The 16,884-nt window shown below is 41.0% G+C and overlaps 2 protein-coding genes across 3 annotated transcripts; one reads left to right on the forward strand and one right to left on the reverse strand.

The window, feature by feature from the left end:
* The first annotated feature begins 713 nt into the window (after nt 1-713).
* LOC108089923 (sialin) lies at nt 714-13,558 on the forward strand. Its single transcript, XM_017188405.2, has 7 exons — nt 714-1,227; nt 3,173-3,233; nt 10,955-11,533; nt 11,639-12,009; nt 12,073-12,205; nt 12,370-12,611; nt 12,681-13,558. The coding sequence occupies exons 2-7, from the start codon at nt 3,194-3,196 to the stop codon at nt 12,858-12,860; spliced, it is 1,545 nt and encodes a 514-aa protein (XP_017043894.1). The 5' UTR covers nt 714-1,227; nt 3,173-3,193; the 3' UTR covers nt 12,861-13,558.
* Nucleotides 13,559-13,662: 104 nt separating this feature from the next.
* LOC108089924 lies at nt 13,663-16,335 on the reverse strand. Of its 2 annotated transcripts, none has more exons than XM_017188407.2 (4): nt 16,298-16,335; nt 15,370-15,472; nt 14,553-14,639; nt 13,663-14,493 (listed from the first exon to the last, which is right to left on the reverse strand). In XM_017188407.2, exons 2-4 carry the CDS (start codon nt 15,434-15,436, stop codon nt 13,886-13,888), a joined length of 762 nt encoding a protein of 253 aa, XP_017043896.1. In that variant the 5' UTR covers nt 15,437-15,472; nt 16,298-16,335; the 3' UTR covers nt 13,663-13,885. The 2 variants fall into 2 exon arrangements, with proteins under 2 accessions (XP_017043896.1, XP_017043895.1); XM_017188406.2 differs by having other exon boundaries at nt 13,664-14,493; nt 16,241-16,329.
* Nucleotides 16,336-16,884: the final 549 nt, after the last annotated feature.

The raw sequence follows: 16,884 nt of genomic DNA on the forward strand, positions 1-16,884 counted from the left end.
GGGTTTTTAAATTGTATCTGTATTAAGTACGTACTTCCCCCTTTCATTATTATTATTAAACTTTGTTTTTACTTTTGTATGTTTAGATGTAAAAACAAAGTTTTAAAGAATCTGTTTCAGAATGTAGTGCACACATGTATAGAAAGAAAAAGTGATCTTAGCTGTTTTTTAAACAAACAAATCTCGCAACAGATGCCAATTAATAAACAAAATATCTGTCAAAACAAAAAGCTGCCGACGATGAAGTCTCGAAACTGTCGTTCTCTGAGTACATGAGTACACGAGTACTTCGTGGATACTCATTGCTTCGGCAGCAGTTTTAGCCATTTGGCCGTTTTTCCGCTTTTGCTGATAAGTACTTTTGACAAAACGCACATTTCTGCCGTTAGGGGGTTAACTATCCGTTGCGATTTGGCCCGATCGCATCTGGATAATGGCAGCTGGGCAATCGAACTGACAGCGGCGAGAAAGTAGGGAAAAGAGAAAGAAACGAAGAAAGGAGAAGATGGCAAAAAAACAAAAAACAAAAAAAAAAACAAAACGAGGAATAAGGTACAGCATAAAAATAAAATAAACGGCGCAAGAATTTGAATTTTGCATCCCACGAACAACAACGTCCGACGTCGACGTCGACGTCAACTGAGCTGCCAACGGCGCTGCCGACGTCGCGCTGCTTGGCTCGAGGAAAGAAAAAGCCGCGGACGAGCGGCCGCATTTTCAGTTCAGTTCCAACGCTCCGAGCGACAGCAGCAACATCAACTAACGGCAGCAACTTCGATTCAATTCGATTGGATTTCGATTCGATTTCGAAACCGCTCGAATCAGTTCTAGAATTGCCTGCGCTTGCGCCGGAACTTCTCGCTTTTCGTTTCGACTTGTTTCAAAAATAATCAACAGCTGTCTGTCCCCATACTCTAAAACTGTTTTTGTCCGGAGTGTGTTTAAATGTGATTCACCGCAGACCATTGTCTTCCGATCCTCACAGACCTGAAAACTGTTTCCAATTATTCAAAGAGAAACAACAACAGAAAACAACACACGTGCGGTTTCTTTGCGGTCTTGACGCGGTTTCCGTTTGCTGAATGTGTGTGTTGTTTTATGCAAATCGGCGTAAATTTAATTACACAGCTATAGATTGCTAATCGGTTTGTGCTAAAACAAATTATATAATTTGCCATAAACAACTAACATTCGTTGGTTGTCTCTGCTGTTATCGTCGATTGCAAGGTGGGTTGCACCTCCCAATGCAAATATTGTTAACAATCCGTTTCGAGTGTGATACAATTGATACAATTATTTATAGCCAAATGGCGCTAATTTAGATCTAATGTCAAGCATCTTAGACTTTAAGTATTATTGTGGAGCTAGATGTAAATTTAAGTGTATGTTTAATAATGATAATTTAAAAATGAATCAATGCGGTGAATCAATTAAAATTCATACATAGTTTTAGGTTTATTTTCTCATAAATGCTAATCAACTCGTTTTTAGTTCAAGGCGCAAAAATCTAATTAATCGAGGGCTAAGTATGTATAGCAATGTTGACATGCAATTTACGATGATTTAATACCTAAATGGATCGTGACTTAATGTTTCAATAAATCTTGATTAACAAATTAATTCTATATCGTTTTAAGTGACAAATAACTTAATAGGTTTTTAAAAATCAGCACCCTACATATTCGAAATTATTTATCAAAAATCTGTGAAGGTTTAATAAAATATATTTTGTTTTTCTAGTTATAGTTTCAACAGAGTGTGATTTTTGTAAACAAAAAAGTGCCCTGCGATTACTTTGTCAAAAAATATTAAGTATTGATGGGTGGGATTTCTGTATGAGTAATATTTCGGGGGGTTTCTATGTAATCAAATCCCGTTCAGCCGATGAAGTTGACCTCCCCGCGGGAAAACTCGCGCGTTGCGGCAGTGTCGAATATTGTTTTCCACATACGAGTACATATACGGGTTGTCGGAAGATGACGTACTGACATGTGACCATATAGAAGTCGTATATAGTCATTGCCCACACGAGCCAACTGACAGATGCCGCTTTTCATTGGGTTAATAACATGGCGACATGCACACAGGCCAATAATGTCTCAACCGAGGACAATAATTTGGCCGTATACACGACTATATATCCTTATCCAGGCGAATGTAGTTTTTGTTACCAAGACGCCAGCAAATATTTGCACCACAAATTGACCAAACGCCGTATAAACTCACAGTTAATTGATTGGACTAAGTCAAATAAGTATGTGTTGCTAGGCGCTGACTTATAAGTCCCTGACTGCCTCACATGCACGTGTCTGGCGATAATTAGCATGCAACAAATCGCATATAGCCGACGAATTTCCACCACCTCGGTTTCAATAATTTATCGCGGCGCCAGCAGAAATTAAAAAAGAAAGATAGCGGCAGTCCAATGCACTCGAAAATGTGCATGGTTGTTGTTAGCTGATTAAAGTTTAAAATATTTAAATAATATCTTATAAACTAAATCCAATCATAAACCTTTGATAGGGCTTACATTTTTTATTTTCCTAGTTAATATTTCTAAGTATCTTCATATTAAACTGATATTCTTTCTCATACCGGAAAAATCAGTTAACTAGTGAGTCACTAAACATCCTTGACTTCTGCAAATTTGATTAGCCTAAAATTTTTATTTAGTTTATCTGACGTGAAAGTGGCCAAGCGAAGCCAAGTGTCGTGTGTGGTGGCGTCTTATTATATTCAGAATTCCTGATTTCTGGGCGGCGGCATTTGAAGAACCAGACGCAACCGATAACGATAAGGGGGCAAGAACCAAGATTCGAGGGAGGGGCAATCCGGTATAGTTATGAATGAGCTAAGTGGCGGGCGGTGCTGTGTGATATAATTGGCTTGAGTCATGGGACAGACACGATACTTGTCCGGGGTCTATGTATATAAAGCATATAAATAGCACTCCTCTGGTGAAACTGCTTTCCGTGGGCACGTTCAGGTACGAACACGAGACACCTGAGATAAGATTAGATAGCCAGACCATCGGTGATTTACGCGGGGAAAAGTTTCATTAACTTTGCAGACTATTAATATCGCATTTTCTAGATGTTTATCGTATCGCCTGGCGCTATTTCGTTTCCAATTTAAAGACCCTTGCTGACTTCTGGTATATTTCCATTTGCAGATCGGCACGGAAGGAGGCACCATGTCCAACACGGAGAGAGGATGTCTGTACAGAGTGCGAAGTAAGTAGTTATGATATATACAATATGATACGATATGATATCAGCCATAAAAAGTGTCACCCAAAGTACAGTCTGTACTTATTTACAGTCTTATTTAGAATGATTTGTTTAGTATTATTATGAAATAGTTAAATGGTTAGGGTTTTTCCTATGGCTAGTGTATTTATAATCCTATTTGAACCTGCTGGCTGATAGAAAATGCCAGAACAAAGACCCCAGTAAACCGCAACGTACCCACAGCCGAGCCCCTTTTTTCTGCGTTTATAGACGCGCAACGATAACGCGACCAGAAACCGCATGACGCCAGTAAAAAACAAAAAAAATGGGGAGCGCCACGGTCATTCGGCTTGAAAATTGACAAAATGCCTGATGGCCAATTGAATTGAAACTCGGTTAAAATAAACAAATCGATTTGACTCCTCCTCGATCCAGTTTGATTGGTGTCAACGAGACAAGTTGAATTGAGGTTACAAATCAATTGGGATCTCTGATTAAATTGAAAGCCCATTGCTTTTCCTGATTTTCCGCTAGTCCTTTGTTGTGTATTTTTCGACCTTCAATATTTGAGATTTCTATTAAATTTTTTTTTAACAATTTGTAAAACGCAAATACTTTGTTCTAATTTGGCAAAAACAAATTAAGTTAGCTAAAATTGGAGGTGATAATAAGCAAATAGAAATAAACAGATGGGAATATCTAGACAGTCCTTTTGCGATTATCGCCTGACCCACTTGTGTCAATCAAGTTATGGTTAATATCTGATTATAACACCCTCGACACCTTGACACCTCGCCAACTTCTGGATCACTGACACCGCGGTTTTCGAGGACCCCTATTTATTATTTATCCTTGGTGTGGTGCTGTCATCGATACGTGGATATGGAAGCCCACTCCTTGGTGGCAGCTGGATTGCGCAGTTGGCCGACCTCATGACGCCATGGCTATGACATTTCCAAGGAACACCACCACGCATTAAACGCCAAGCAAACAAATTAGCACAGTCACGCTAACTAAACACGTTAGTTAGTTGGTCTCCCCCCGCGGCATTGTCAAGCAATTCGGATGGAAAGTTTAGTTCATGGTCTAAATTCTGCGTTTCTGAGTACATTTCGCAATTAATTGTACGACCGCTGTTGCGGCGAATTTTTAATAGTCTATCGGCGACGGTCATCCGACTGTTTACTATTTAATTCGTACTTCTGAGCTATTTAGCACTTTAGAGCCAGACAATCAAACAAAAAATCGGGGGGCTGGATTTGGGTGGCCGATTGGCGGGGAAAGAGGCTCTGTGATCGCATGCTCGAGTGCACGTTTCGACGACCCCGTGAGCAATCATGAATGATAGATAGGTTCCGAGCTCTAATCGACAATCAAAAGCGTCCAATTAGCAGGAGAATTTCGAGGGGGCAATCGAAAGCAGGTGAGAAATGCGTCTCACGACCCAAAACGCATTTAAGCCCTCTAATTATGGGTATTTGAAGACGTTTTCCCCCCAGACAATCACAAGATCAATTAACACTGAGAACATTATTAAATGCATATCGATTAGAGGGTTGTTATTTATTACAGACTCATGTAATTTACACCCACGCCTCGGCTTTTACGACATTAAAAAACAGGTGTGACTCATGACTGATTTTGTACGCGGTTATTGTTTACTGGCATTGTGCTTTGTTTAAAAAATATCAAGGTGCTTAGGTAGTTTAGAGGTTTCAATAAAAAACAGCACTTGTTTGCTTTTATTTGCCATTCTGTATTTGCTTTTACGGTGATAAATGTATCACATTTCATGAGAAATTCTTTGCAATCGAAGTTTAATTTGAGTTTATACAATTTGTGTTAATTGGATGGAACACTTTAAAATTTAATCTGCAATTATTTATCATTATTTTTAGAAAGCCCATTAATTTTTTCCCTACGAATTTCACAATAAATATTTGACTTGTTTCGCATTGGTGATCACCTAAATTGTATTTTGCACAAAAACAGAACCTACTTGTCACAGCTTTTTTTAATTCCCCTAAAGTCTCGTTGGGCATTTGAATCACATTTGAAAGCACATTTGAAACCGGCGGCTATTCACCCTTGGCAACAGACTTCGGGTCGTCGTCTGAAATTAATCAAACAGCTAAGCCCCGCCACAAGTAATGAATAATGAGCATGTGCTTCGCCCCGATAAATTGTTATTAAACTTTTGCCACTCAATGGCGGGTTGTTTACTAGACCCTCCAGCTTATTGATGACTCTCATAACTTGCACTCCACTGTAGAAACTCCCCAACAGGTTTAATTGTTCCCTCCGTGTGCTTAATATGCCTTAATTAAGTCAAGTCCAGTTTTTGTGTAAAACCCAAATTGTTTTTAATTGAGGCAAATTAATTTCTTGGAATTTTCGGAGTTGTTTACATATTGGCCGCAGAATTGTAAAGCTACAGATTTTTCTATAATTTTAGGCTTTGCCTAGAACTTCCGCTGCGCGTGGCATACTTTTTTCAAACCAGAAATTTCAAGTTTTAATTATTAAATGCTAAGTTAATCAGACCAGACAGTAAAAAAAAATCGATGGCTTTGACCCCAGGGACCCACGAATACAAAAAAAATTGCTCAAGCGATAATCGAAAAAGCTAAGGAGGAACCGGCCTCCATTCAGAACTCTGAAATCATATTTATATTTAATGGCTTCGGAACTAAACTGCGTGTTCAATTTACTGTAGAACGGAATTCAGTTGTTTTGGCAGTCGAGTGCCAAAGTGCAGGCACTAGTTTTTGAAATAGATTATTGCGAAATAGATTTTGATAATATTTATGGGTCCAAGAACAGGGGTTTCTAAGTCCACTCACAACGCCTGGCGACGAGCCCCCTTTTATAAGTATATTTTTTAATGTCAGCTATAAATGTATACATATATGTGAGACCCCTGACAACTTGTTTACAACCTGTAGCTCTTCATTAGCCGGCACGTGCATGTTTGCGATACGGCCGGAGGAAATGGCAGCTTCAAGATTCATTTATGAGCAGAACAGCAGTATATAGCCATACTCTATGCTGGATTTAAGTGGTTCGGATATCGGCAATCAGATAAGGGCTCTTATGACGTTTACTTTGCAACGTTTATGGCCCAATGCAGTCGTACAGCCGTACTTTGGATCCACTCAAGTCAATAAAGGCTTTTGATTTCCTGCAGAAAGCAGCTGCACGGCTGTAAAGCCATCAAACAATTGCCCAGACATTCGAGGGACTTATCAGTCTGGACGCGGCTGTAAATCTGCTCGAATACAAGACGGATTGCACTTTGAACGGCAAGCGCCACAAGTGCAGGGCCCCAATTGTAAATTTCCATGGAAGATTCCCCGAGCGGAATGAAAGGAGAGAATCTAGGACAATGGTGGCGAAAGAGCCTCGAGAGATGGCCGGGAATCCAAGTCCAATAAATCACAATGCAATCGCCCAACAAAAGTGATAAGTGCGACTGCACTGTGTGTGCAGTGTGTGTGCCTTTGACAAACAACCGAACAACAATTGCCACAATAATTCAGCAATTAATTAGCTTATTGCTTATTGTTGAAGTAGAACCAGTTCCGAGGAACATGGCAATTGGCCGGGCAAACAGACGAAAAGTAAACAACGTCGGCTTCGAAGTCACAGCTATACTGGCATACTGCTATTTCGCTATTTTGCTACATTGCTATTTTTGCTATTTTTCTATTGGCATTACAATCCACTCGATTCGAACGAGGCCAGTTCCGTAAATCAGTTAGAAACGGAAATGCAGTTGGCCAGCATAACAAAGCCAATAATTGCGACTAGAAGGCAAAGCGGCAATGTCAGCCATCCGACAGATATAGATATATTGGAATGTATGTGCAAGTGGTACAGTGATATGAAAATTGTTCAAAATATTCAAATTAATATTTAATACTGCAAAGCAAGGCAAATAAATTCTTAAAAATTCTAGGAAATATGCTAGGCAAAAGAATTTCGGAATTTTCAACTTTTTAATTTATTCAAAAACTTTCATTGTTGAAGAAATAAAATTCTTAAGTTGTCTTATATTTAAAATTATAATAGGGGTATATATATACGAGTATTAGGAACATACGCATAAGGTTATTTATTTCCTTAAGACAACCGAAAATGTTCTCTAAAATTCTGCGAACTGCGTCGTGCGCAACAATCGATCACATTTATAAATGGCCAGAACTCGAAAGATGGCCTTAGTGGCAACAATTTCCGTATATGTGGCTGAAGGTCTGAATGAACATTTGACATAAGAATCGAGGACAAACAGTCCTGAGACCCACTGTAAACGTGATCACGTGGAACGATACGACACAATCGACTTATCTGGCCAACAAAACACTTTTTTTTTGCATTTCCCCCGTGAGTTATATCGGTTCTACATATGTTTGCACAACAAACTGGCTCACACTAGAAATCTGGTGGGTGTGTGGGAGTAATGGCTACAAATCTGATCTGAAAAGTGGGCTCGCGTTTGGCGCGCCTTCGCCATAACTCATACGCCACGTTGCCCCGTCTCCGATCCCATGACTGAAATGACTTGGCACCTTGACAGAAAAGTGCGCATTAGTGTGACGTCGATGCGGCCTTTCTTTTCCCGGCCTTTTTGGCGAAATTCGCAGGAACGTCAGCGGTGGATAATGGAAAATTTTCGCCTAGACCGAGAAGCCCACGCAAACGTTGAGGACATTCCACCGAATGAAAATTTCGCCCGCTGATCACATGCGATTTGCACTGAAAAAATGAAAACGAGGTGAAAATAAATCAGTCAGGTGATGACGATATCGGGCATTAACTTTCACCGCCAGACTCACCCTGTTTTCCATACCATTTTGAAGGTCAGGAAGCGCCAGAGAGAATCGCGAGTGGGAGATTATTATCGGTGGGTGTGTACCCAGTGTCCAAATCCGAACGATAGAGAGGCATTAAAAATAGCACCCGCCAGAATAAAGGCAGACGAAAAAAATACACAAATAAAATAGACAGAATAGAATAAAAGACACATATGTACTTAAAAATGTACAACGAATATTCGAAATTGCTTTTGCGTCAAACTAAAAGTGCCGGATATGCGTCTTTCAAAATATTTCAAAATGCAAAAACAAACTTGAGCAAACTCATCTTTCCTTCAAGTGCCTCTTAATTAGTTCGCCTTTTTATTTTTGCCCTTATAAATTTAACATTTTCTCGAGAAATCAATGAACCTCGAAACGAACTCAGATTCACTTGTTGCCCAATCATAAAAACAGTAATTTAAGTATCACGTTTGGCCGTATTCATTTCGTTTTATTTGCTCGCCGGCTATTTTTAAGTTTGTGCCTTTCTTTGATGGGATTTTTATGTTGGCTGCTGGCAGTTGGCGCGGCGGACTGGGGAACTTGTTTCAAGCCAACTCAAGTAGAGCATCAACGAAAGCCAATAAAGGCCAAAAGATCAGTGCAAAAAGAGTGAACGAAACCCAGAGCCAAATCAAATATTATACATACGTTTATGCACGAGACAACCGAAATTCCGAGAACGGTTTGTCAAAATCAAGTTGACCCGGCAGCGTGAAACCCAAATAATGTTGAGCGTTTTTAGCCGGTTTGCTGATCTCTTCTCGGTTGTAAACATCATGCTTGGCCTTCACATAATTTATTGCCAAAAAAGCTAAAAAATTAAAACAACAATAGTTTGGCGGTAAAGCAAAAAAGATACAGTTCGAGGCGACAATTAATCAAGAATACTTCTGCTCAGAGGCAAACAAGTTTTAACAATTAAAATTCTCGGAAGGAGTAACATACTCCAAGTTTCTACTCGATGAGTAAGATGAGTTGGAGAACCCTTGATGAGTTAATTTAGACAAATTAGAGTTCCCATACAAATTCTATTCCATTTGATGATCTTCAAAGATGTATTCCTAATGAGAGTTTAATTTGATTAAGCTGAAAAACTCGCTTAATTAATTTATTGCAATAAACAAGTAGAGCTCCGCAGCAGTTTTAGAATTTTTTTTTAGATTAAAGAAACAGTTTGGTAGTAAATCAGACATTCTTGAATCTCCTTAATCGGATTATAAATTATAGAAACTAGACGGGACTGATACCTTGGGTTATTATTAGCTGCTCTTTTAGATAAGAAAACTAATTTACTACTGTATAAATTTAAATTCTGACTGGCATATGATAATAATTTATAATAATTTATTTCCTCTGTGGAAGTGGAAGTCGTATAAATCAATCCTTATCGATTCGATGGCGGTAATTCGTGAGACATTTTCCAGAAATTAATAGAGCTGTAAATAATTCAAACTTTCCCACTGACGTACCTTCCGAGTTCGTTATTTCCCGAGATAAGTCTATGATCCATTCCGATCCGAAGTGATTTGATTGCAGGGGAGAAACTGGTATAAAATCGAACCTTCCGATATTTTTGTAGCTTTTTTGCCTTGAGTATTTCGGGCACGTTTTTCTGGTTATTTGGGATCGAGAATGTATAGCGAACATGACTAGATATTTTTATTTACTTCTTTTAACGCTTTTTGATGTTTCAGTTTCGGTTATTTTCGAGTGCTAATTTGAATACAAGTTGAGTGCCTCGGTTTATTGTTGCGCCGCTCGTTTGATGATGCTCGCCGCTGTCTAGACAAATCGAGTGGCGTATTTTGTATACTTTTTGCATGACATTAACATGATATTGGGGCTATAATCAGCGGGGTGGGCGTGTCCCGTTCCGTCCAGACAGCCGATAGACTGGCCCCGATAGTCGCTTTTTGCCCAGCTGATAGCGAACAAGCGATTTTTGATGGGAAAAAGTCGTTCGGAGCGAGTTTATCACTGCACCAATAATCGAACGGGCGGACGGCTTATAAATTTACACCGACACTCGCGAACAGTTCCCCCAAAAAAAGTCAATGAGGGTTCAATGGGGTTCAACGACACTCGAAATTTATACAAGTGATTTGCGAGAAACTCAATCCCGAACAATGCACTTTGCCACTTAATAACCGCCCAAAAAGATGACAGGCGGAGTCGGAGATTATTATGGCCACCACTTAATGATATTGGAGTTTGCATCTTTGGGTCCGAAACAAAATGCTGATTCCGCGAATTGGGGTTGCTGCACCCACAGGTTGGCGATCCTCAAATCAAATTCATGGCCCAATCGGCACGCTATTGAGGTCGCCTGACATTGCCATTTTATTGGCTCATTTATATGGGTAATTAATGCTTTTATCTCTGCTGGATCGTGTAATGAAAACAACGGATTACATCAGATATTATAGTGGGCGGGATATCGCCAGTTGATAACGATTCAGTTTACATTGTTGTAAACGAAACTTGTGTCAGCCTTTATGAATTTATTAACTCGATTTGATTGCTTTGCGAAAGCGATATACTTTGGTGCCTTGTTAAAGTCAAGCTGGAATTTTAAACCTTTACTGGCTGTTTTTTAATAATACTTTGTTGTCTGAACCCATTTAAATATTCTAGATAGTTTCTGTATGTATTTCTTTCTATGCTGTAAATCATTCGAATGAACTTACGTTTTGTTATCAGAAATGAAGTGGGTTTTTTTACTCGCTGGTCGCCTGATGTTCGGCGGTCTAGAAATATTTCACAGTATAATTTTAAAAGCCTAACCTTTCGACGACCTCGATTAGGCAGCTTGATTGCCCTTGAATTGAGTGCTATTATTAATGGGGCACTGCTCTTCTCTTCCAGACTTTCTGTCATGTCGCCAAGTGCTCAATCTGCTGACCATGCTCGGCTTCATGCTGAACTACGCCCTGCGAGTGAACCTCACCATTGCGATCGTGGACATGGTCAGTCCTAATGTTACGGAGGCTCTGTCGGGAAATTCCACCAAGGCGGCAAATGCAACTCTTTCCGGAAATGCAACTCTGGCCGGGAATGCAACTCTGGCGGGAAATGCAACGCTGCTGGCGAATGCAACCACCGCATCGGAAGGGGTGGATGTCGTCGAGGAGCGCTTCCCGTGGGACACCTACCAGACCAACTTCGTCCTGGGCTGCTTCTTCTGGGGCTACGTTCTCACCGAACTGCCGGGCGGTCGTCTGGCCGAGTTGATCGGAGGGCGACGCGTCTTCGGACATTCCATGCTGTGGGCCAGTCTGCTCACCCTGATCACGCCGCTGGCGGCGCACATCAACTACGTGGTGCTCATCATCGTGCGAGTGGTCCTCGGCTTCATGCTGGGCGCATCCTGGCCAGCCATTCACCCGGTGGCCGCCGTCTGGATTCCGCCCATGGAGCGGTCCAAGTTCATGTCTAACATGATGGGTAAGTTTATTCTTTTGAGGAGGCAGTTTACTTGCCGTTCTTCCTTATAAACTACTTTATAGGTGTAAAATACTAACTTAAATTCCATTATTTTTAAACCTTTAGCTTCTTCCCTTGGCGCTGCAATCACCATGCCCATTTGTGGTTACCTGATCTCCGTGGCTGGCTGGGCCAGCGTTTTCTACTTGACGGGAGCCGTGGGTTTGCTTTGGTCCTTGGCCTGGTTCACCTTTGTCTACGAGACTCCGGCCACCCATCCCAGGATTTCCGCGGAGGAGAGGCGAGAGATCGAGGAGGCCATTGGCAGCACCACCTCCAAGAAGCGACCAAGCTACGTTCCCTGGGAACAACTGCTCTGCTCGCCTGCCGTTTGGGCCATTATCATCTGCCACGGATTAGCTGTCTTTGGATTCTTCACAGTGGTCAACCAGCTGCCCACGTTCATGTCCAAGATCCTGCACTTTGACATCAAGAAGGTAAGACAATATAAGAGAAGGATCTATGAACTTATCTTACTAACAATATTTGTTCTCCTACAGAATGGTTTGTTCTCGTCGCTTCCTTATCTGGGCAAATATGTGATGGCCGTGGCCTCTTCCTATTTGGCTGATTACCTGCGAAAGAGGGGCACTCTGAGCACAACGGCCACCAGGAAGTTGTTCACCACCTTTGGTAAGTAAACTGAACAGAAATAATTTTAGTATTTTGTATTGCCAATTTTATATGGCTTCTTAAGAAGCTAAAAGCTAAACGTCCCAAATTTTAAGTTAATCAATTAATAATCTTTTTCAATATGCTGCAATATATTTTATAATAATTTCTCCACTTTTTTACAGCCTTGGTCATTCCTGGATGTCTGATGATTGTGCAAGTCTTCCTGGGCTACGATGCCACCTGGTCGGTGACGATCTTCTCGCTGGCCCTGTTCGCCCACGGAGCTGTCACCGCTGGTTACCTGGGCAATGGCCTGGACATTGCACCCAACTTTGGCGGAACCATCTTCGGACTGGCCAACACACTGTCCTCCTTCGGCGGATTCCTCTCCACGTGGATGGTGGGAGCCCTCACCTACGAAGATGTGAGTACAAATGGAGAACTCCATGATTTAGATCAAGAAAAAACCTCCTGCATTTAATTCAATCAACAGGAGTCCTTCCATTCGTGGCAAATTGTGTTCTGGATTCTGGCCTTCACCTACATTTCGGCAGCCGTGTCGTTCGTCATCCTGGGAACCGGTGAGCTGCAGTCGTGGAACAACCCACCGGAGCGAGTGAAGATCAGCGATGTCACCCAGGAGGAGGGTGTGCCGCTCAAGAACGGAAAGTAATTCCCCTTGCCAGTGAGCCTCAGTCGGTGCTCCATTGACTCCTGACCAGAAAAGAAGGAAACCGAAAGCCCAGTTGGAGATAGAGCATCCCGCCATCCGCACAAGTTATAGTAGTTGCTACTGCACCCTCGAGATTAAGGAGGAATTCAATCACCAACCTCTGGTCAGGATTTTTGGGAACCCAACAACCGACACTCAACACGGAGAAAAACATGAAATGAAAGACATTATTTTTATAGACACTGCAAGGTTTCTTCGCACAAAAACTACACACATCTCATACCCATAAAAAAAAAAAAGCCCAAAACACTGTACACCGATGCAGACGTCTGCTAAACGGAAATTGACTATATTTATAAGTAATATTTACTTTAGAGCAGCTAAGTACGCATATGTGTAGCCTAAATGATTTATAGTATTCTGTATGTCCACAGAGTGCACAGCTGGCTGGTGAAAAGGAGCTTATCCTTGGAATCCCCTGCTGTGTCCATTATGTTTCGTTTTATTTATAACGTAGCCCTAACTATTGTCTAGCTTAGATGAACAAAATACTTATGCAAGTAGCGAAATACATACACATATGCTGATAGTGTAGCTAAGTTGATAAACAGCGTGTAACTTTGTACTATACTTGATTATTTATGTAATTAATTTAAACATTTTCTAAGTTCATAATAAAGCGTGACTCAGAAAGAAATTACAGAAGGGTATTTTTACTGATATCGAGGGGATAGAATATTATATACAAAACAATAAGAAAAGTTTTAAAATTTCAACCATGATTTTATTTTACATTTGTAGAATTTTACAAGCTTGTATTTTACATGATTTTATGTTGCCTACTTTTGCGGGCAGCACAGTTCGACTTCATTTTTCTTTGCTTATCATTGCTACTTTTAGGCTGTTTGATGAAGCATTCCCCTAACTTAACTTTAGTTTAAAGTTTATTTACAAAACAAAGATTTGCTAAGCACCCATATACACAGGCATATAGTGATTAATTAGTAACTAGACAAAAGCACAACCTAATTCGACTCCAAACTGACATCCATGAGCTCCTTGGTGATCTCACTTTGGCTCTTGAGAGGACCAGGATTGCTCAGCGTATTTTCATCCTGGCTGAGCGCAGGTGGTGGCAGCTTAAAGCCACTAGGGCCACCCAGATTTAGGGAACCTCCTGTGAAGATTGGAGGAGCCGTTGTGGTGGACGTGGTACTGGAACTGGTGGCCAATTTGTAGAGAAGTTGCAACTGCTGCATGGCATTCGATGGTTCTTGCGGTTGCGGAAACTGAGGACTGGCAGCCGAACTTTCTTTTGCCGGCTTTTTGAACTGATCCTTTGATTTGGGCTTCTGCGGTTTCATGCCGTTCGACCAGGTCTCCAGCCAACTGGCCCCATTTCTCTCCGTCGAGGTCATCAACCTCTCGGCTTCCTTTTTCACCTGCTCGCGGTAAAGTTGGCGGGCAAGGGCCTTTTGCTCACTTTGGCTCACCTGGCGCTTGTTGAACGATTGATCATCCTTGCTGGGATCTCCAACTGGTTGGGTTTCCTTCTGGGGACCCAGTTCCACCATCACCTGAAAGTCAGCATGCTCGCCCAGCCGAAAACCAAAACCCAAACGGGAATCGGTTCCTGTTTCAGTAACAAATTAATTTTAATAAATGGCTTGGCATACGTTTAAATCACCTTACCCTTTTTAATCGGTGGTATGTTGGAGTAAACTATGGATAATAAGGACGGCAGTTCCCTTGGCACAATGAAAGCAGATGCATTTTGCGCTGTAAGTATATAATATTTAATTGACTTGGTGTGCCCAATGATTTTATCTCCGATCCGCCGATCCACCGACCAAGCCCCAGCACTTATGTAAATTTTTAGGCCAGTTTCGGGGCGGATTGTGTAACTATTTTATGGCTTGTGGTTTTCAGATTTACAGTGGACTAACAATGCGTTTGGTTAAGATTTCTTCGTATTTTAGGTTCGTTTCTCTTTAAAGGTCGATTAACAATTCAGGAAAATATGATTACAACATTTTGTTTTAAATTAATCTCGTTCAAGTCAAATACAGTCTTAAATTTATTTTTTTAGATTAAGTCATGGTCATTCTCCACACTTTTTTTTTAAAGTAAACTTCGGTTTTGACTCCCTTTCCAAGAATGAATTTAATTGACTTTACTTTGATCATAAAACGAATTTATCGAGAACCATTAAGTAACTCTTAACCACACCGCCATAAAACCGAATAAATGAATCGCTTTTGGAGACAGACAATGAGACCCCATAGACGATCTACAGGCCAAACAACTTCTCCGTCGATCCGGCGACCTTGACACAAAGACCGGCAACAAGTTGGAGTTTGGCCGAGCTCAGGGCGCCTAACCTGGCCAAAGTCTCTTTTGGAGCCACTCGAGATCGTGCGAGTGTCGCCGGATTGGCTAATGTCGTCTGACCGGTTAATAAGGCACCGATCTAAGCAATTCGATCCATTTATTTCGAGCATTAACTTACTGTAGAGCAGGCCGATCAGCAGAGGCAGTAGGAGGCTAGCGGAGCCCCATTGTTTTGGCCAAAACATGGCCAGCTGTCAGCATTTATGTGGAGCCACAGAAAACTGCAATTACATAGGCGATTACTTCATGCCACAGATATGATTACTTTTCGTGTTTTTGCAGAATTTTCAAACCACTTGCGGAGTTTGCGCAACACTCAGAAACTTGATTTCGACTTGAGGTTGGTCAGTTGCCCACCGAAAGCAGGTGCGTCATTAATTCGTTCGATAAATATTTGAAATATTTTCTTGCCAAGTTTTCGTTAGCCGCTATTGTTTACGCGATTTCGATTCCGACGCGATATGCAAACGCACACAACGATGTGGTTGGGTCTGGCTTAAATAAAAGCGTAAATACAAAAATCCACAGCAGCGGCAACAACAAAAACAACAACAAGCACAGTTTGGTTTGGAAATCACTCTCACTTTTGTTCAATGAGCTTCGTATTGTTGCTGTTTTTTTTTTGTTAAAGGTAACTACGTAGCTCGCCTTGTCTTCTTTTGGTTGGGTTTTTTATTTTGTGGTTGTTTTTATTGTAGGCATCACTATTTATTTTTGTTTGGCTTTTTCAGTTTGGCCTTGTCTCATTTTGGCTTTGATTGATTTCTGGCTTCTTTCGGCCTTTTTTTACTGCTGTAAAATTCATTTACACGCTAACTTCCCAAATTGTTGTTAATAAACTGGGCAAACATCGCGCAGAAATTTCGGACCGCATAAAAATGAAAGTTAGTGGACACTCAAAAGCGTGTGTTGCTATTTTCGGTAGTGTAATTTTGGTTTCTGGGCAAAAATCAACACACCGCACATACGAATGGCATAATTTAACTAACGTATTTTTGGTTCAATTCGATTCGGTTTGAATTCGAATTCCTCTGCGAGTGCCCCACCGTTTTTCGAATGACAACTTCTCCGTGGCGCGTCTGCAAGGCAACTGAGCTGAAATCGAGAGTGTTTTGGCCGTGCAACACGCGCTAAAAATTCAGTCGACGTCTCGCTCTCTGCTGGAGCTGGAAATTACACTGGAAAAAATTATAACATTCGCTTCATATTATAAAATATTTTTGTTTGGTGTGGCCAATAGGATCTGCATGCTTATTAATTTAATAAAAACACTTCCAAGACTATTTAAGGTTTTTTTTATTACACATATAAATCAATATTCTAGTTTAGCCTGGCCACTTTAACCCAAAAATAAACTTACATTTTTCCTCCATTAGTTTACAAAAGTTTCAAGTAGAAAATAAGTTTTTTTCTGTGTAAACTAAGTCACGTAACTGTGGTCGGTAGCTGCGCATGCGCACTCTCTTTTCCGCGCTTGAAACTGCTGCTTCTGCGGCTGAAACTGAAACTGAAACTGAGACCGGCTGTTGGCATCTGCTCCATTAACGTCATCTCCAACTCAAATTGGCGCACTTGCCTTCTGGGGCCTTACTTTTGTAATTTTTTACTTTTTGGCACATTTTTGCCGCATTGT

This window comes from Drosophila ficusphila, unplaced genomic scaffold, assembly GCF_018152265.1.
Source record: "Drosophila ficusphila isolate 14025-0441.05 unplaced genomic scaffold, ASM1815226v1 contig_412, whole genome shotgun sequence".
In the NCBI taxonomy this organism is placed as follows: Eukaryota; Metazoa; Arthropoda; class Insecta; order Diptera; family Drosophilidae; genus Drosophila; species Drosophila ficusphila.